Raw genomic sequence first — 21,908 nt, forward strand, 5'->3', positions numbered from 1 at the left:
GGTGTGGAATAGTAAATGTGCAGCAGGGTTTTGGATGAACTGAAATTTATGGCAGTGAAGGATGGGAAACTGACCAGGGAGCATTGGAATGGCTGTCTGGGGGTTGATTAGGTTCAGCTGTAAGTGAATGGGATGGAGGTGAAGACAGGCAATGTTATGGAGCTGGAAGTAGGTGGTGTAAGAATCTGGTACTAATTATAATTTTTCAACTTAAACTTTTTATTGTGTTTGACCAAGTCTTTGATATGCTCAATTTCTTTAAGCAGTAGTCATATAGAGAGATAAATGCAATTATTCAGTTTTTCCTCTTGGTTCTCTTTACCAATTGTGAAGGAGAGCTTAAAGTTTTTATATGTCTCTAGCCACGCATCCTGCCCTTGATGATTTTTGCTCTGATAACTAGACTCCCCAGAAATGAGATTCCTATCAAAACACCAGATGTCAACCATCTAGAGCTTATCTTTGTAAATTGTGTTGACAAAGCTTTCATCAACAGATACAAATCACACAAACTACATCTCCACAGCCGAGTCCACGAAATGGTGTGCTGATATCTCAAACCCTACTGCATCCTGGGAATAAGCAATTTAACCATTTCACTATTTCTAGCTACAGTACAAATCCACAATTCATCAACAAGTTAAAAAGAAAGCATAAATCTTGCTTTTCAATTGTACAAAATTAAAACAAATCCTAATCCCACCTTTATGTCTATACAAGAATAGGGTATCTTACAGTGGTCCTGGTGATGGAGAGGATTTGGAGTTCCAAGCTCAGCTCAGGGTCAAATGCCAGATGTAGTCAACCGTTACTCTTCATAGACTGTGACCTATATATATGTAGGCTCATGGGTATATAGGAACTGCACAATACCAGACATAATGAAAATCTGACCCTTTACAATATGTCACAATGAAGGAAAGAGAAAAGGATTTGTCACTGTTGCACAGTTCTACATCTCCTACCCACCTGCCTGTTCAAGAACAAGGCTCGCAGAGACTGGAAGCAGATTTACTTCCCAGCTACTTGATCAGAAAATGGACTGTAAATACATAGACAGAGGAAGTTGAATAAATTATATTAGAGATTTGGTATTGGTTGTAAATAAACTGCCTAGTCTGCCACTAAGCCACATAGACCAAGAAGGCATGAATCAATCCCTGCTCTATATCATTACTAGACTCACTGTTAGCACTGGGGAAACATTTCAATTACCCTCAGAATCCCTAGGTTAGGGAGGAAAACATCAATCAGGGTTTCTCATTATTCACTGCTAAAAGTTTCCTTTACCTCTGAACTGTAAGTTAAGTACAATTAACACAAATGACAGGGTAAGAGTCTTCTGTACCAGCTGTAACTGAAACTAGTTTGGGGAAATTTCAAACCAGTTTTTTAATGTGTGTGACTCCACACCAATATCCAAACTTTAGCACTAGTTGGTACTTTATTATCATTCTCACTCAGAAAATCCACAAAAGACAAGTGGAAAAGGAGAAGTAATTTTATGGTGACGCAGAGAATGAATGAATGTAATGTTACATCCTATTTGTTCTGTACCTAATTCTGACAATCAAGTTCCAATTTTAACGTAACACATTTGGCAAGGAGGGAATGATACCAATGAAGAGTATTATCCTAAAAAGTGTGAAATGGGTGTCTGACCTGAACACATCCCAATTTCCATTGAGCAAATTAGGCAAAAATTCTATTTTAGGAATAGGAGGAGGCCATTTAGTCCATTGAGTCTGTTCTGTGCCATTCAATGAGATCATGGCTGATCTGTGAGCTAACTCCATATGCAGGTTCATGGGTACAGTCCTAACAACCCCACAGTTTATTTCCCAAGTGGAACAAACTGTCTGTTGAGGAGCTGTTAGAAGCCAATGGTGTGGAAAGAGGGAATTAAAGAGATTTGGCAGAGAAAAGGAATAGGGAGCAGCTGAAATTGTGTATGGGATAATTTGAAATGCGGGACCAGCCATAAATCGACTGTGATGATCTTTTCTGTTCCCAAAAAATGATTTGTTTTAATGGAACGCAAATTCTCAAATAATGTTCTAATCCCTCCCCAAAAACTAATCGTTCTTTCATATTGAAAAATTCCTGTTGGCCTGGCCTAACCACTTCTCTTTAATGAATATAAACAGCCAGATGTTTTCTATTCTGTTCTTTCTACCTGCTTATTGTATATAACTGTTATATCTTTGTGCTCTTTTCCTTCTTCCCCTTCTCTTTTTTCATGTTTTGTTTTTAAAACCCCAACTGTGTTATTTTGACAAAACTTCATTGTCTGTGTCTTTCCACACCCTGGACATTCTTGCTGCTGCCTTATTTCTCTGTGTTTCTCATGTCTCCCTTTTCTTTTTGATGTGGGGTGTTCTTGCTACCATTTCCTGTCACCTCTGTCGTGTCTCTGCTTCCCCTGTCCCTTGTTTGTCGTGTTTTTTTCTACCCTTCTCGGTGTGCACCCTCTCTTGTCGCTGTTAGCAGAGGAGAAAAGTGCGGAACCGTGGAAATAACCTCAGTGTATGTACCCTGTCTTAGTCTCTTCTCTTATGTTTCGATTACTCTTGTCTGTTTCTAAGTTTCATTTTGCCAAATGTGGAACTTGCTGGTGTCTCCCTTAAAGGGCCTGTTCAGTTGTTAAAGGGACAATGTCTAAGTAGGAGGAAAAGTGATCACGTTTTTCCCCCAAGTAATTGTATGCAAAAATAAAACAAAATGATGTAAATTACTTTGAAATGTATAATTGTGACATACAAATCACACTGCTCTTCCCCAAAGAACAAAAGGTTTGCCAAGCATTTTCTTCATGAAGAGAATGGCCCTTTAATCTGCAATGTTAATTAAACAACTTGATTTCTTGAAATTACTCCATTGGTATTCTTTTCAACTAATATGGTGTTAAGTATTTGCATGCCTATTAATACACAAAGTATTTTAAGTTATTTTTAATTTTGTTGATGGCAGGTGTCACAGGTATTCAGGCAGGAGAAACTTGTGAGTTTTCTTTTAATATTTTTTGGTATTTTCACCATTCTTCCTTTGTCCATCAAGTCTGATATTCTGCAGCAAAGGGAGCAGCTACATGTTCCCTTTATAAGCTGAGTGGTGCCAGGACTTGCCCACCTGGCTGTGACTATCCCCTCAAATTTCCCCAGCACACCTTCAATCAGTTCCTGCTGCAAGGCACAGGCTCCACCAGCACCTCACCCTTCGCCTCAGGAAATGAGCAGAACATTGTTCGAAACTGCATCCACTCTGTGGCAGTGCCGTGTACCTGTGACTAATTGTCCCAGTCTCACTGACTGAGATAACTCAATACAGTCCATTTATTGAATCTGGATCCTTCCTGATCTCATGGCTCACACCACACCAGACAATGTACTTATCCAGTGAACTATTAGGGTTCTATTGTGTATTTCTTTTAAAAACAAATCTAATGTGATGACAACTGAACGTGCCCTTTCGATAGCGTGCATGCCAAGGGCTTTGTATCCAATCAGGTGTTTTAAAGCTTGACTTCATTTTGTTTTAGGAGATTGTAGGCAGCTGAGAAACCAGCTGAAGAATTGCATGTTCCTGAGAACTTGCTAGAATGTTAACGCATGATGGACCTCTTAAAAATGCAGCGCCAGCATGTGGCGTGGTCTTTAACTGTTTAACAAATAGCTTTGATGTAAGAAAAAAACCTTTGTCATATGGGGAGGGAAGAAACAAAGTTCAATTTATATGCTAGTGATAGACCGATATCAAAATGTGTTGGAAACAGGCAAAAACCTCATTATTTAATGTAAATTGAGGTCATATAATGTCATTGAGATCCCAATTACATTTTGTTGTCATTAAGTACAGTGCCTGCTGAGCTCTGGACCTGTCCAGTGCACACAGTTAGAAACGGTTAAAGAGTGTTCCTTATAGGCATCATTGAAACAAATCTGAGAGCACAAAAAAATTTGGCACCTTTTAGGCAAATATCTGCCCCGATATTAATCATCCCCCCTCGATTGGCCCAGCCCTCCTTTAAGCCCCTGCTGTAGGCCTATGCTCAATGAGTGGTCCACTGGATTGCTCATCCACCCAAACAGCAAACTGCCTATTGGTGCTCAGAATGTGCTGGCAGCTCACCAGTTGAATGCAAATGTGACCTGACCATCAAAAGGTCTCATCAGCTAAGTGTTTCAATCACTTCTCACATCCCCCACCCCTGGCTGATGAAAATCGACCCCTTGTGTGTTCAGTCTCAGAATCAGGTTTTAGCTACACCAGGAAAAATCACATATACAATACAGAATACAATCAGCTGTAATCTAATAGAAATAATGAACATGACAAGTGGATAGAGAATTCAACTTCTCAGGATCTGTTCTCCTGCTTAATGTTCAAGAAGTCAAATACAAATCCAGCATTAATTGCATTTTCTCCTTCATCAGGTCATTACAGATTGGATTTTTTGATATTGTAAATTAGGGGCACCTGTCCACACAGCTTTTTTCCCTATTCCTCAATATGTTTTAGAAGCGATGCAAATATCTTACACTATTTATACCGGTCTACCACTAAGCTCAAAAGGGATTGTTGATTTGGTACCATGTTGCTTTTTAAACAGCTAACAGTGCCATGATGCTCTTTGAACAATAACAATGTTCATGTCTTGTTACCGTGCCTTAAAGGAAAAGGTAAGAATGGGAGAGGAAAACAGTCCTGCAATGGGCTCAGGAGATCCGCAAACATTCCTGCTATTGAGCAGTGGGAACATACTAAGACTCCTACTGGGCAGTGGAAACACACTAACACTCCTACTGGGCAGTGGGAACACAATAATACTCTTATTGAGCAGTGGGAACACACTAACACTCCTATTGAGCAGTGGAGACACATTAACACTCCTGCAATTGGATAGTGGGAACACACTAACATTCCTATTGCGCAGTGGGAACACAACAACACTCCTGTTGAGCAGTGGGAACACACTAACTCTCCTGCTATTGGATAGTGGGAACACAAAAACTCTCCTGCTTTTGGGCAGTGGAAACATATATACTGTCCATAAAGCCTGTATATCTATATATAGTATATTAAAAATATGCAAAGATAACTTTTGTATAGACAGCATGTCCATAGGTAATGTTCATATATGTATAGGCAACATATACTGTACTTTTAGGTAGTATGTCTACAGTGTATGTACAGTATATATTTTGGTTAGCATATATAATGCACAAGTAGATAATATATCTATAACTAAGATAAATAAGGTATGTTTAGATGATACTAACTTTGTGAGGCTGCTCATGACAGATCAAAGGGTAACTTAAAATGTGATTTTGTAGGTAGGACAATGCACAGATGTAAAACTTTTGATGATGTATGGTTTTATAATATAAAATATGCATATATGTGTATATATATATAATACCAGCCCCTCTCCTGGGACAAAACTTTAAACTTATAGCATATCTTACACTAACAATGTCATATATTTCTATTTTTATATATATATATATATATATAAATAGAAATATATGACACTGTTAGTGTAAGATATGCTATAAGTTTAAAGTTTTGTCCCAGGAGAGAGGCTGGTATTTGAGAACATGACAGGATTCTTTAGTAAAGATGGAACCAGTATTTGTCTAGTGAAGGTGGGTTCAACTGACATATAAATAATATGTACCGCCTCGCCAAGTGTTATGCATTTCCACACAATCCTGTTTTCTGCAAAGTAAGTCTGATATTTACAGAAAGTGTGTGCTAAGTATAAGATTTTTAATATATGTATAGACTCTGGGCGCTATTGTAACCTAACCCAGGGAATTGACCAGATCAGGTGCAATGCTAGTTTTACACTGCACCCCATTTTGCATTCCATTGAAGTCAACATCAGGTGGACTGTGGACCAGCCTTCCACCTGATACCATGGAATTTCCACTTGGTGAGTTAGGTTAAATTTGTCACATACTTATCTATAACTTTTTTATATGATGTACATATAGGTATCTTGTATCCTGTCTCTAAACCAAGCGGCATGCATAGGTAGAATATGTAATAGCATTATATCAGCTGTTTCTAGATGGAATATATATTACATGCAATAAGTTCATAAACTGTATCTATATCTACAGATAGTGTATGTGCAGTGTGTTGCATAGTTTGTGTCTGAACACTGCATTGGAGTGCTTTGTATGTGTATGTTAACGTATCTTCAATATATGTAACAATATTATATATTCGTCACACTTCCTGTTAATTTCTCCATGACAAATGACAGTGTCTACGTTTATGATGAGGACTGAATGGAGGCACTGTAATGCCATCACTGGAAGGAGGTTGTAATTCTTATATGACTGGTTTAGCCAGGCAGTTCTCCTTACAAATGTGGAGTAGGAATTTATAATTTAAAAAGCTGACACAACTTTGTGTCAAAACATGGTGACAGGAAGTAAGGTTTTGTAGATAGAACAATGCACAGACCTAAAACTTTTAATAAGATATATAGTTTTATAATATAAAATATGCATATATATATAAATAAATGTATGTATTGTATGTATAAGATATGTGATAAGTTTAATGTTTTGTCCCAGGAGAAGGGTTGGTATTTGAGAGCATGACAGGCTTCTCTTTAGTAGTGGAGGAACCTGCTGTATTTGTCTAGTGAAGGTGGGATCAGCTGACGTATAAATAATATGTTACCCTTCCATGTGTTGTGCATTTCAATGCAATCCTGTTGCTTTTCGCATGCTTCACACTAACTTCATGAATTTCTTTTTAATTACCTCAGTGTGTTTTTTTAAGTAATATAGATTTTCTTTTATGTCACAGACTATTGAAGATACGAGTCCAATTAAGAGATCAGCATCCACACTGGGCCATCAGCGCTCCAAAGGCATGCGTCTAGATGACTATTCGCTAGAGCGAGTCATCCCAGAGGAATCACAAAGGCCCCATCGCCGCAGGGAGAGGGGTCACAGGACTTCTGAAAGGTCACTGAGCCGATATACAGATGCTGATACGGGTAAGCTTTTATCATTCTACTGAAACTCTACAGCAAAACTTTCGGACAGTACAGAAAGATATTCCCTGAGGGACCTAACCCAAACATTTGACTTATTAATACACTGTGTCAATTCCAATTGGAATTAATTTCACACCCCAGAAACATACAGGAGGAGTAGCTCCTTTGACTCAGATGATGACTGCATCATTTAGTGTAGCGCTAAGCCATACAGACCAAGCAGGGCTCGGGTTCCATCCTTGATCTATGCTGATTTAGCTGTGGTTAACTAGGGCAATATTAAAGTTACAACTCCATCTCCTTCAGCTAGGAAGGGTAAAAATACAGTCAGAAATCCAACTCCGGATCATTGCATAATGACTCCTTCTGGAAAATCACGTGTGTGGAGTTTGGTTTAGGATGAGATTGAGTTTGGATAGCCTTCTAACATTCAATGTAAAGAATGCCTGTTCAGGTGAGGAGCCGGTTGACACCTTACAGCCATAGAATCTTACCCTAGTACTTCTTGGGAAAGGAAGGAAAACAGGAAAAAAATCTGGGGAGGAACAAACACAGAAGATCTTGGGAATACAGCCTGACACAGAACATCCTTTGTTGCTTATCTTCATTCATATGAAAAGTGCAGCAGTCCCAATATCTGAGGAACCAGTGTATTCCATAAAACTTCTTCTTTGCTTATTCATCTAAGCTTCACCTTATCATAATATATATATTTTCATATGAAAAACTTTCTGCTAGAAATGAGATTTTAAATAGCCTAATGAAAGTTACATCAAAATTAGACTGATAAGGTTAGACCCATTATACATATTGACTAAAGGATAAAATCAAGAGAACATTGTTTAAAAGTGAGGAGCAAATGAAGAATCCAAACAAGTCAGAGGGTAATGGACAGAGAGTGATTTATCAGGAAAAGCCATTGAAATAGAGCAGAGCTCTGAGATTCCGAGGGATCTGGGTGTCCTTGTGCATGAATCACAAAAGGTTAGTATGCAGCTACAGCAGGTAATTAGGAAAGCTAATAGAATGGTATCATTTATTGTGAGGGGAATTGATTACAAAAGTAGGGAGCTTATGCTTCAGTTGTACAGGGCATTGGTGAGACTGCATCTGGAGTACTGTGTACAGTACTGGTCTTCATATTTAAAGAAAGATATAAATACATTTGAAGCAGTTCAGAGAAGATTTACTAGACTAATACCAGGAATGGGCGGATTGTCTTATGAGGAAATGCTAGACAGGTTAGGCATGTATCCACTGGAATTTGGAAGAGTAAGAGGTGACTTGATTGAAACCTTTAAAATCCTGAGGGGTCTTGACAGAGTGGGTGTGGAGAGGATTTTTCCTCTTGTGGGAGAATCTAGGACCAGGGGTTACTGTTCAAAAATAAGGAGTTGCTCATTTAGGATAGAGATGAGGAGAATTTTTTTCTCTCAGAGAATTGTGAGTCTTTGGAACTCTCTTCCTCAAAAGGCGGTGGAAGCAGAGTCTTTGAATATTTTTAAGGCAGAGATATATAGATTCTTGATTAACAAGGGGGTGAAAGATTATTGGGGGCAGGCAGGAATGTGGGGTTGATATTACAATCAGATCAGACATGATCTTATTAAATGGCAGAGCAGGCTCAAGGGGCTGAGGGGCCTACTCCTCCTAATTCGTATGTTCATATGTTCGCATAAATGGGATCGAGACTATTTGGTGTGTTGCTTCAGAAAAGGAATTTGGGAGAAGTGGTACTGATAACCAAGTTAAAAATGCTGAGTTTATATAATCAAACCATCTTTCCACGTTTCTTAAATTTTGAAGTTCCTTATTCCGTTCCTCTTAAATACATTATTGACCATCTCTGTTCAATAACTGGTAAAAGGGGTTCTCACAATGGTGGAAGATACAGCTGACGAAAACAAGTTCATGAGGGGTCAAAACCCGAGATGTTTTATCAAAACCTTATAAACCCCTCCACACATACATGGTCATGTCCGAAGAGAACTGTCTTCACTACCTCAACTTCCCAAATTACATTTTCACGAGTCCTATATGAAACTTGAGCTTCTTGCCTTAGAAGTGATTAATATCATTGCATTAAGTTTCCATGCTATTGGAACCAAGCCAGTCTGGGGACACCTGATACATTAGGCAGTTTGCAGTACACATAAATATCAAACAAACTCTTATGTTTGCAAAGATCTGCAGTTTCATCACTTTTCCTTTGGAAAGGAGGCATCAAGCTGGTCAGGATGCAGAACTTTCACAGTGTTGGATTCAGTGTTGTTATGGCAGGCAGATGGTAAATGCCAAGCTGTTCCAATCCTAGAGGGAAACTTGAAGCAGCTGCCACAACTATTTGCAATTTGTATTTACTTTGAGATGCGAGCTTTGAATTCAGTAGTAATAAGACCACCAAGTCTCATTGGTTTTTTACAGAACTAAATTAAATCTTTATTAATAAAAATAAACTGATTTTAAACACAGAAGTAGGTTTACAAATTGCTACAATGATAACTCCTAGCTCCCCTAGTTAATCTAACTCCCAGTTATACCTCCATTAAGACAACAGTAAAAACACACAAATTTTAAAAGACCCAGGCAAAGTAACACGACACCCTGAACTCTGAATTCAAAGTGAGTTTTCTTAACTTCAGTTCTTGCAGACAGCAGGTTGGGCACAGAGGCTGAAGGTTTTTCACACTTGTTAGCTCTTATAATTCTTTCCCTTGCACACAGCTTTCTCTCCTTTATACATATTTTCCCCTTTGAATGCAAATTCCCATTGTTTCACTATGTCTTTGGTCTTTACCTCTCTGATAATAAAAATCTATCATAGTACCAATTTTACCAGTAATCTCTGGGACAAATAAACACACTGTTTCTTAACTTCTCCTGGCTAGTTGAAACATTTCATACCCTCTTTTGAATTCAAGCTAGTCTGGTTTATTTAAAAATACAAATGCTCCCTTTATACCTCACATTCTAATACTTCACCGATGCTTACCTACTTAACAATTCAAACCTAGCTTATCTTCTGATACATCAAAACCTTCAGACCAGCTGCCTTTAATTCAATTAAGTCCCTTGCATACACAGACCCGTAGACACAGACCACACTATTACTCTACTATAAATTCTAATAACATTATGAAAATTATTATATCTTCCTGACATTCTCAGGTATTCCAGATGGCACATGGTATCAGGGCTCTTCATATATATGCCATGGCCTATATCAACAATTTACGCTTAATCAACATTGAATCATAGAAAGTTTATAGCATAGAAAGAGGCCACGTGGCCCATCGTGTCTGCACCAGCTGAAAAACAAGCCACCAGTCTAATCCCACTTTGCAGAATTTGGTCCTTAGCCCTGCAGGTTATGGCACTTCAGGTTCCAGACGCCTTTTAAAAGAGTTGAGGGTTCCTGTCTACTAGCCTTTCAGCCAGTGAGTTCCAGACCCCTGCAACTCTCCGGATGAAAATAAATTTCCTCACCTCCCCTCTAATCCTTCTACCAATCACTTTAAATCTATGTTCCCTAGTCACTGAACTCTCTGCTAATGTAAATAGGCCGATCCCATCCACTCTATCCAGGCCCCTCATAATTTTGTACCTAGTGTTGAGTGCTATCTGACCACAGAAACAAATGATGCATGTCAAAATCCATTATTCTGTCACTTCTTTTTATTTATGCAGCTGGCCTGCGTTTCCAGTTTTTGACGATGAATTACTGAGGAAAGGCTCATTAGGAAATCAGTGTAAAAAATAAATGCCAACAGTTGTCTAACTTCAAAATAATTTCTTCGATATGAATATTTTGAAGTACTTCTGAGAGAAATGATACGTGCTGTAAAACTGCAAACCCTTCTTTCTAAACATTTTCCGATCTCTTTGTCTTTGCCTAAATGATCAGCTTTTATTGATATAGGGCTTGGAACAGACCTCAGTACCACAACACAGTCAGGTGACCTCCCTCCAAAGGAGAAGGATCGTGAGCGAGGAAGACCCAAGGATAGGAAACATCATCATCACCACCATCACCACACATCATCAGACAAGGAGCGCTACTCGCAGGAACGGCATGAGTACAGCAGACCTCGATCGAGGGACAGGCGATGGTCCCGATCTCCCAGTGCGGGCCGCGAGTGTGTCCCCCATAGACAGGTGGGTCTGCAAGGTTCACAAACCTTGGATACAAAAGCAACAATAGACAATCCATATATCCATCATGGAAATTTAGAAACCTGGGCAAGTAGGGAAATCAGCTGCACAATTTAAGTCAAAAAGATCTTCCCAATGATGTCACTAATAACAATCTAAATCCCACCTACTGTAATTAAAAACGCCAACCAAATCTACTGCAATCACAACTCAGCCCCAATCTACTGTAATGAAAACCCCAGCCCCACTCTACTATAATCACAACCCAACCCAATCTACTGTGATCAAAACCCCAGACCTACTCTACTATAATCACAACGCAACACCAATTTACTGTAATCACAGCCAGGCCCCAATCAACCGCTTTCGAAATCCAACACCAATCTAAAATAATCACAATCCAATACTAATCTAGTGTAATCACAATCCAACCCCAAACTATAGTAATAACAATCCAATTCCAATCGACAATAATTACAATCCAACCCCAATATACCATAATCAAAATCCAACGCCCGTCTACAATGATCACAATCCAACCACAATCTGCAATAAACACAATCTAACCACAATCTACAATAATCGCAATCCAATACAATCAACTGTGATCACAATTCAACTCCAATCTACAATAATCACAATCCAACTCCAATATACTCTCAATCTACAATAATCACAATCTAATCCCAATCTACAAAAACCACAGACCAACTCCAATCTTCAATAAACACAATCCAATCCCAAAAGACTGTAATCACAATCTGAACCCCAATTTACAATAATCACAATCCAACCCCAATCTACAATAATCACAATCCAACCCCAATGCACAATAATCACAAACCAGCCCCATTCTACAACAACCAGAATCCAACCCCAATCTACAATAATTACAATCCAACACCAATCTGCAATAATCACAATCCAATCCCACTTTACAGTAATCATAATCCAACCACAATCTAGAGTAATCACAATCCAATCCCAATCTACAATAATCACACTCCAACCACAAATTATAATAATCACAATCCAACCCCAAACTACAATATTACCAATCGAACTCCAAACTACAATAATCACAGTCCAGCCCCAATCTGCAATAATCACAATCCAATCCCAATCTAAGTTATCACAATCCAACCCCAATCTACAATAATCACAATTCAAACCTAGTCCACAATAATCACAATGCAACCCCAATCTACAATAATCACAATCCAACCCCAATCTACAAAAATCACAATCCATCCCAATCTTCAATAATCACAATACAATCCCAAAATACTGTAATCACAATCCAACGCCCATCTACATAATCAAAATCCAAACCCAAAATACTGTAATCGCAATCCAACGCCAATCTACAATAATCCCAATCTGACCCCAATCTACTGTAATCACAATCCAATCTCAATGACAATAATCACACTCCAACCACAATTTATAATAATCACAATCCAATCCGAATGACAATAATCACACTCCAACCACAATTTATAATAATCACAATCCAATCCCAATCTACTGTAATCACAAATCAATCCCAATCTACAATAATCACAAGCCAACCCCAAACTACAATATTACCAATCAAACTCCAAGCTACAATAATCACAGTCCAGCCCCAATCTACAATAATCACAATCTAATCCCAATCTAAATTATCACAATCCAACCCCAATCTACAAAAATCACAATCCAACCCCAATCTACAATAATCACAATTCAAACCTCGTCCACAATAATCACAATGCAACCCCAATCTACAATAATCACAATCCAATCCCAATCTACAAAAATCACAATCCATCCCAATCTTCAATAATCACGATCCAATCCCAAAATACTGTAATCACAATCCAATGCCCATCTACATAATCAAAATCCAATCCCAAAATACTGTAATCGCAATCCAACGCCAATCTACAATAATCCCAATCTGACCCCAATCTACTGTAATCACAATCCAACCTCAATCTACAATAATGACAATCCAACCCCAATCTACAATAATCACAATCCAATACCAATGTACTGCAATCACAATCCAACCCCAATGTACAATAATCACGATCTAACTGCAACCTACTGGAATCACAATCCAACACCAATCTACAATAATCGCAATCCAATACAATCTACTGTGATCACAATCCAACTCCAATCTACTGCAATCACAATCAAACCCGAATCTACAATAATCACAATCCAACTCCAATATACTCCCAAACTACAATAATCACAGTCCAGCCCCAATCTGCAATAATCACAATCCAACCCCAATCTACAAAAACCACAGACCAACTTCAATCTTCAATAAACACAATCCAATCCCAAAATACTGTAATTGCAATCCAACACCCATCTACAATAACCACAACCCAAACCCAATCTGCAATAATCACAATCCGAACCCCAATTTACAATAATCACAATCCAATCCCAATCTACAATATTACCAATCCAACCCCAATCTACAATAATCACAATCCAACCCCAATGCACAATAATCACAAACCAGCCCCATTCTACAACAACCAGAATCCAACCCCAATCTACAATAATTACAATTCAACACCAATCTGCAATAATCACAATCCAATCCCACTTTACAGTAATCATAATCCAACCCCAATCTAGAGTAATCACAATCCAATCCCAATCTACAATAATCACACTCCAACCTCAATTTACAATGATCACAATCTAATCCCAATCTACTGTAATCACAAATCAATCCCAATCCACAATAATGACAATCCAACCCCAATCTACAATAATTACAATCCAATGCCAATGTACTGCAATCACAATCCAACCCCAATGTACAATAATCACAATCTAACTGCAACCTACTAGAATCACAATCCAACACCAATCTACAATAATTACAATCCAACCCCAATATACTGTAATCACAATTCAACACCCATCTACAATAATCAAAATCCAATCCCAAAATACTGTAATCGCAATCTAACACCCATCTACAATAATCACAATCCCAACCCCCATCTACAATAATCACAATCCAAACTCAATCTACAATAATCACAATCCAACGCCAAAATACTCTAATCACAATCCAACGCCCATCTACAATAATCCCAATCTGACCCCAATCTACTGTAATCACAATCCAACCCCAATCTACAATAATCACAATCCAACCCCAATCTACAATAATCACAATCCAACCCCAATCTACAATAATTGCAATCCAACGTAATCTACTGCAATTGCAACCAAACCCCAATCTACAATAATCACAATCCAATCCCAATGTAAATAATCACAATCCAACCCCAATCTACAATAATCAAAATCCAATCCCAAAATACTGTAATCACAATCCAACGTCCATGTACAATGATTACCATCCAAACCCAATCCACGATAATCACAATGCAACCCCAACCTACAATAATTACAATCCAATACAAATCTACAATAATCACAATCCAAATCCAATCTACAGTAATCACAATCCAATCACAATCTGCAATAATCACAATCCAACCCCCGCCTGCAATAATCACAACCTAACCCCAATCTGCAATAACCACAATCCAACCCCAATTTACAATGATCACCATCCAACCCTAATCTACAATAATCATAATCCAACACCCTCTACAGTAATCACAATCCAATCCCAATCTACAACAATTGCAATCCAACCCCAAACCTCAATAATCACAATCCAACACCAATCTACAATAACCACAATCCAACCCCAATCTGCAATAACCACAATCCAACCCCAATTTACAATAATCACAATCCAACACCCTCTACAGTAATCACAATCCAATGCCAATCTACAATAATCGCAATCCAACCCCCGCCTGCAATAATCACAATCCAATCACAATCTACAATAATCATAATACAAACCCCGTCTAAAATAATCACAGTCCAACCCCAATCTACAATAAGCATAATCCAAGCTCAATCATTTGTAATCACAATCCAATCGCAATCTACAATAATCGCAATCCAACCCCCGCCTGCAATAATCACAATCCAATCACAATCTACAATAATCATAATCCAAACCCCGTCTAAAATAATCACAATCCAACCCCAATCTACAATAAGCATAATCCAAGCTCAATCATTTGTAGTCACAATCCAATCGCAATCTACAATAATCGCAATCCAATCCCCGCCTGCAATAATCACAATCCAACCACAATCTACGATAATCATAATCCAACCTCAATCATTTGTAATCACAATCCAAACCCCATCTAAAATAATCACAATCCAACACCAATCCACAATAATCACAATCCAACCCCAATCTACAATAATCACAATCTAGCCCCAACCAACAATAATCACAATCTAACCCCAATCTTCAGTAACCACAATCCAATTTACAATAATCGCCATCCAACCCTAATCTACAATAATCATAATCCAACACCCTCTACAGTAATCACAATCCAATCCCAATCTACAATAATCACAATCCAATCCCAATCTACAATAATCACAATCCAACCTCCGCCTGCAATAATCACAATCCAACCACAATCTACAATAATCACAATCCAACCGCAATCTACAAAAATCACAATCCAACCACAATCTACAAAAATCATAATCCAACCCCAATCTACAAAAATCACAATCCAACCCCAATCTGCAATAATCACAATCTAACCCCAATCTGCAATAATCACAATCCAACCCCAATCCCCAATAATCACAATCCAACACCCTCTACAGTAATCACAATCCAATCTCAATCTACAATAATCGCAATCCAACCCCCGCCCGCAATAATCACAATCCAATCCCAATCTACAATAATCACAATCCAATCCCAATCTACAATAATCACAATCCAACCCCAATCTACAAAAATCACAATCCAACCCCAATCTGCAATGATCACAATCCAACCCTAATCTACAATAATCACAATCCAACCACAATCTACAATAATCACAATCCAACCCCAATCTACAAAAACCACAATCCAACCCCAATCTACAAAAATCACAATCCAACCCCAATCTGCAATAATCACAATCTAACCCCAATCTGCAATAATCACAATCCAACCCCAATCCCCAATAATCGCAATCCAACACCCTCTACAGTAATCACAATCCAATCTCAATCTACAATAACCGCAATCCAACCCCCGCCCGCAATAATCACAATCCAATCCCAATCTACAATAATCACAATCCAATCCCAATCTACAATAATCACAATCCAACCCCAATCTACAAAAATCACAATCCAACCCCAATCTACAAAAATCACAATCCAACCCCAATCTGCAATGATCACAATCCAACCCTAATCTACAATAATCACAATCCAACCACAATCTATAATAATCACAATCCAACCCCAATCTACAAAAATCACAATCCAACCCTAATCTACAATAATCACAATCCAACCACAATCTACAATAATCACAATCCAACCCCTGCCTGCAATAATCACAATCCAACCCTAATCTACAATAATCACAATCCAACCCCAAACTACAATAATCACCAAAACATAACTGCAACTTGAATTTGCTATAATCACAACCCCAGCCCCAATTTAGAGTCATCAAAATACCACCCCTAATTTACTGTGAATACAACCCCAATCTGTTGTAATCACACCCCCGGAGTCAACTTTTGTCATAAATAATCCCACTTCCATCCATTTTACTTAACACCAGCGAAGCTTAGTGCATTTAACAGTTAACATCCCCAATCCCACGTAATGAACCTATCTCATTCGTGGATTTTCTTTCAGTGAGGTAGACAGCAGGAGGAAACACTCTTTGGTCCAAGGATTTCAAACATCGGCAAACTATGGTCCTGTAGTTTTTCTTATGCGCAATGGGATCTTTAACAAAGCATTGGGGACTCTTCAGTAAATTTGAAGCATACTACCGTTCTATTCACTTCCTATTGATGGTTAAGTATTTTTGTTAGGAAGGAAATGGTAAGCTGTAAATGATTATTAAATGAAAAGGATTCTAAATTACTCATATATTCTCAGTACGAGAAGTGGACCAAATCCCACTTACCAGTTAGTGGGACTGGTATTTATGCAGTTGCTATCTAAGCCAATTTCTAGTGTAAATGAGCAGTGAAACTTGTGACTGATTTGTGATAATTTTGAGATGATAAAAGATAACATAAATCCACGCAGCAACTGTCATTAGCTAGTGGATTCGGGCAAGAAACAGAGGAGAGCAAGATGATAAATTACCCAAAAGAGAAGAGATTTAAGGGTAAGATATTTTGACAACAATCCATCCATCGAGTGTCAGATCATGTCATTTCAAGATTCCTCAGACTGGTTCCATGTCGGATCAGTTTGTGATGAGTTAGCTGACTCAGCCAGTTTGACAGTAGAGACTTTACATTTATCCCTAATCAACTGACCTAGAGAGAAAATCATCCCAGGTACCTACTCCTAACCACTATCTGTTTGCATCTAATCACCGCAGCATTGTCATTAGATGGAGGTTTAGTGAGGCTGAGTTATGATGTTCTCATTGCCAAATAACCTACTGATATTCATCATCCGGACTAAGAAAATGTAACCCAGCACAGAGCAGTGACCTTCCATCTCCATGAGGAGAAAACAGATATTGACCATGTCCATACAAACTTTTCATCCTCAGTTACCCTTCATCGTTCTGCCCCAACACATCTCCCCACCCCCCCCCCCCCCAACATGAAATATAACTCCTACTAGCCAACTGTAGAGCATGATGGATGGTCATATATCCCAGGGGCCTGTCCTTGAGGAGGCATGTGTATTGATATGGTATCCTCTGTAAGAGTCAATTGGAAGAAGCAAGTCACTTTAACTAGGAATTGATCCACTGAACTGAATGGGAATTGGAGACATTCAGGAGCATGATTTAGGCAACTTTTTTGCATGGTGGCTTTTTTGAATTTATTGGGCTCCAAATGTTGCAATGAAATGGCTGGAATGTATGGTTATTCATTTCCTGTTTTACTGAGATCCAATAAGTTATACCATGAATGCTGTCCCTCCTGCCTTCTGCTTTTCTGAAAAGCCGTTAGGCCATGCAGGTTAAATATATTGATAACAGATATTTCACAAACACTTGCATTTCATAGCATGTCATCGGTTTAGTTACACTTTTTTCCCCTCCCTTACTCAATAGAAGTGCCCCATTAGGAGAAGGAGATCATCTAAGCATGTTGCAATAGTTATTTGGTTTATCTTTCAAAACTTTTTGAACCTTTCAAAGTTTGGAAGCTTTTATCCATTTGAATGCTGTTCTTCTGAAAGGGTCCACACCACCACCACCACCACCAACACCCCCCCACCACCCCCCTCCCCCCTCCCAACACACACACACACACAATTACACAGTGCATAAGAAGGCCATTTGGCCCATCATGTCTGCACTCTCCAAATGAGCAAATCCCCTAATACATTCCCCCACCTTCTCCCCCTAGCCCTGCACATTCTTCATTTTCAGATAACAGTCTGATTCCCTTTTGAATGCTTCAGTTGAACCTACCTCCACCACACTCCCAGGCAGAGCATTCCAGGCCTTAACCACTTGCTGCATAAAAAAGTTTCTCCTCATATCTTCTTTTACTAATTACTTTAAATCTGTTCATCTGCTGCCCTCTCCCTCTTTCAATCCAAAAAATTTCAGAGATTAACAAGGTGGATTCTATGACCCAGCCCTGTCAATCTTCAGATTTTGGCCAATTGTTTGCCTGATAATTCATCCTTTAAAATTGCTTCTTAGCCAATCAGAGCAGTTACTGTACTTTGCATCCACCTCCAGAAATAGACTTCTGTCCTCATCCTCACCCCTTTTGGTGCTGACTTTTGCTCCTAAGGTTCCAGTTTCCCCCCATCTCACCAAAATCGCGAAAGATGGAAAAAAATTATTGAAATTGGTAGAAGAGAGTGAATTATTCAGGAAACTTAGAATTCATTTATTTTTTAAAGGATAGAAAATTGAATATAAGGGATTAGGAAGAAAATAAACAATAGAAAGAACACATGAATTGTTTAAATAATTGTCATGCAAAATTGTGTTTTAATTAGTTCTTAAGCATTAGTATAAAATTTTAAAAAGCCTCAATTCACATGTGGGAATTGACAGCTACTTCTGATGTTCAAGTAGTTCCACAACCATAATGTTAGCGTTTCTTTGAGCCTTATATAACAGTCAATGCACTTCAGAGTAAATCATTGTATGCCGGGCACTTTGAGATTTTCCTGATAGTTGTGATAAAGCACTATATGATTTCTGGCTTCTCCTCACAATACGAGCTAAAGATAAAAAAAAATCTGGCCAGCCCAGGAGATAGGAGTTTCCCCAAAGATACCAGCATCCAAAAGATTACTGTTACATTTTCGTACATTTATCAAGGCACTCTATGCCACAATTAGTATCAGTAAAGGTAGAAATTACTGGCAGCAGTGTTCCTGGATGGGTGCTAAACATGCTTATGTCCAGCTATTCTCCCCAGAACTTTGGTGAAGATGTTAAACAGGTTAACACCACCATGAAAAGAATGCAGGGAATTGGATACGAGTGTATTAAATGATCATACAATAACAAATGCAGCTAATTTGTACCCTTCAAAGGTTTTAGTCAATTGCCTTAACACTGATCAATAATCTGTGCCAAAAAGAACTTACAGTAGTTACAGTATTTAAGTATGTGTAAAGGTGTAGGCATTGCATTACATATGGATACCAACGCACGGCACCATGGAGTGGTGGGTACATCAATCTCCCTTTCACCCAGTGAACCTGTGCCTCAGTTGGAGCTACCAGACAGAAGCATCGCGCTGGGAGGGAGGTAGAATTGTGGGTGGCTGGCCGTATGCTCATTGGGAAAGTCGTTCCTGCACCATTTTCATGTAGCTTCCAGCTGCTGACATAATGCCATTAACAGGAGTTTAACAGCAAGTCACCCAGCTGGGTGGAGTTGCCACATGTCCTATACAGCCCAGGGCAATTGTCAGAAAAAATAGATTTCCTTCCTCCCCTCTCCTCTTTTGGTGCTGACTTTTGCTCCTCAGATTTCAGCTTCCCCTCTAGAACCTCATCATTTTATCATTTTTGAGCACAGACAGAAAATGTGGAGGCTATTCAACTATGAGTTTCTTCTTCTCCTCACCAGTTGGTCACACAATATATTTTCCAGCATAATTCACCAGACTATGATCAGAAACAAGAGACCTGACTAATTTATTCCTTTCTTAGCCCAGGAGAGACTGAGGCAGCATCCTGGCTGAGATCAGCTAACTTGGAGAATTAGGAGAGGGATTTTTTTCCTTGTGGCAGTAGCAGTATGCTGCTCACTTGTCACTTCTTAATTGCGATATGGCATAGTCTTTTAAACCAACTTTAAGTAAAATCCAAACAAAATTTCCAGTACTGAGATGCTGAAAATCTGAAAGATAAACACAAAATGCTGGAGACATTTAGTAGGTTGGGCAGCATCTGTCAAGAGGCAGTTGGGACTGTGGTGTTAAATTAGCTGAGACACAAAAATGTTACCTACTTTCTTGACAGTGCTAAGTTTCTTGAATAATGCCAGTTCTTCAACAGCCAACTTATTCAGAATACGTCTGTGAATAGTTCAGAGGGATGCACCGTTTTATCAATCTGAAACTTAATTTGGTAACTCTTCAGTTTAACAACGCTTTGTAAAACAAATACATTTATTCAAAAGTTGAATTATGTAGGAATGAATACATTGCAGACCACTTTGATAAGATTGAGAGCAGTTACCAATGTTGTAGTTAAGCAAACTTCATTGTCCTGTGCTAGTGCATAAAGGGGTATGACTGAATGTTTTCAAAAACTGATAGAAATTGAAGGAATCTGTAGGCATATGTATAAGTTTAAACTGTTTGAGTGGTGTAGTGTGGGGAGGGAGGGGAGCGGGAGGTTTAATGGGAAATAGCTCACCAGTGCTTTTGATGATCATATCTACTGATGAACCAGTATCAACTGGAACGTCTAGTTGATGTCCTTCGCAGTGTTGTACATTTGGATTGGGTTGGACTTGTGCTTCTCAGGTTCACTGCAGGACATGGCAAAACTTTACGTTCTATCACATTAGCAGCTTGGACCCTCTTTACATGGTATGGGGCTGAATGTTTGCTTTGTGCTCTTGAACTGAATGGATTTTCACTTGCCAAGCTAGTTTTTTGGTACCAATCAGATGCATATGAGTACAGTCCATGCTTCTGATTACACCTTCTCCCCCTATATCCCCCACCCCCTCCTGAAGCTGGCCTGTGAGTGTTTGAAGCTGACACAAGATGTAAGTTATATATTTTACTTATCAGCACTGACTCTCACAATCAAAGAAATCTCATGATGTGTTTTATTTTCTTCCCCTCTTTAAATCTTCTGCTGGCACACAATTCCAAGCAGCCAGGGCACGCAATCCTGAGCCAATGATTTCCTGTAACAGGCCACTGGGAGGTGCACAAGAGTGATTTCTCGGTTTGTAAGATCTCTCTTGGTGTTCACTTGGTGCCTTATCCTAACATCACACCTGAGATACGGGAATTGTGGAACAATATAACTTCATCATTTCCTCCCACCTCTCAACTCTAATTTTTCTTTATTTCCTCCTCCATCTCAACACTGTCCCTCACCTAGGACCTAATCTAGGGCTCTTCTGATGATGGTACTCTTGGGCTGATGCAGTAAGGGGTTGCAACATAGATGCAGCTGT

At 38.8% G+C, this 21,908-nt stretch overlaps 1 protein-coding gene across 1 annotated transcript in view; it reads left to right on the forward strand.

Annotated features, from left to right (window-relative positions):
- LOC144668888 (voltage-dependent P/Q-type calcium channel subunit alpha-1A-like) overlaps positions 1–21,908 on the forward strand; it is a 741,147-nt gene that overhangs the window by 710,750 nt on the left and 8,489 nt on the right. Inside the window, exons 46-48 of the mRNA XM_078531346.1 lie at positions 2,488–2,526; positions 6,826–7,018; positions 10,938–11,173. Of these exons, the coding sequence (XP_078387472.1) occupies positions 2,488–2,526; positions 6,826–7,018; positions 10,938–11,173 (468 nt within the window). The remainder of the gene's footprint in view (positions 1–2,487; positions 2,527–6,825; positions 7,019–10,937; positions 11,174–21,908) is intronic.

Source organism: Cetorhinus maximus, chromosome 28 (genome assembly GCF_964194155.1).
Source record: "Cetorhinus maximus chromosome 28, sCetMax3.hap1.1, whole genome shotgun sequence".
Taxonomy (NCBI): domain Eukaryota; kingdom Metazoa; phylum Chordata; class Chondrichthyes; order Lamniformes; family Cetorhinidae; genus Cetorhinus; species Cetorhinus maximus.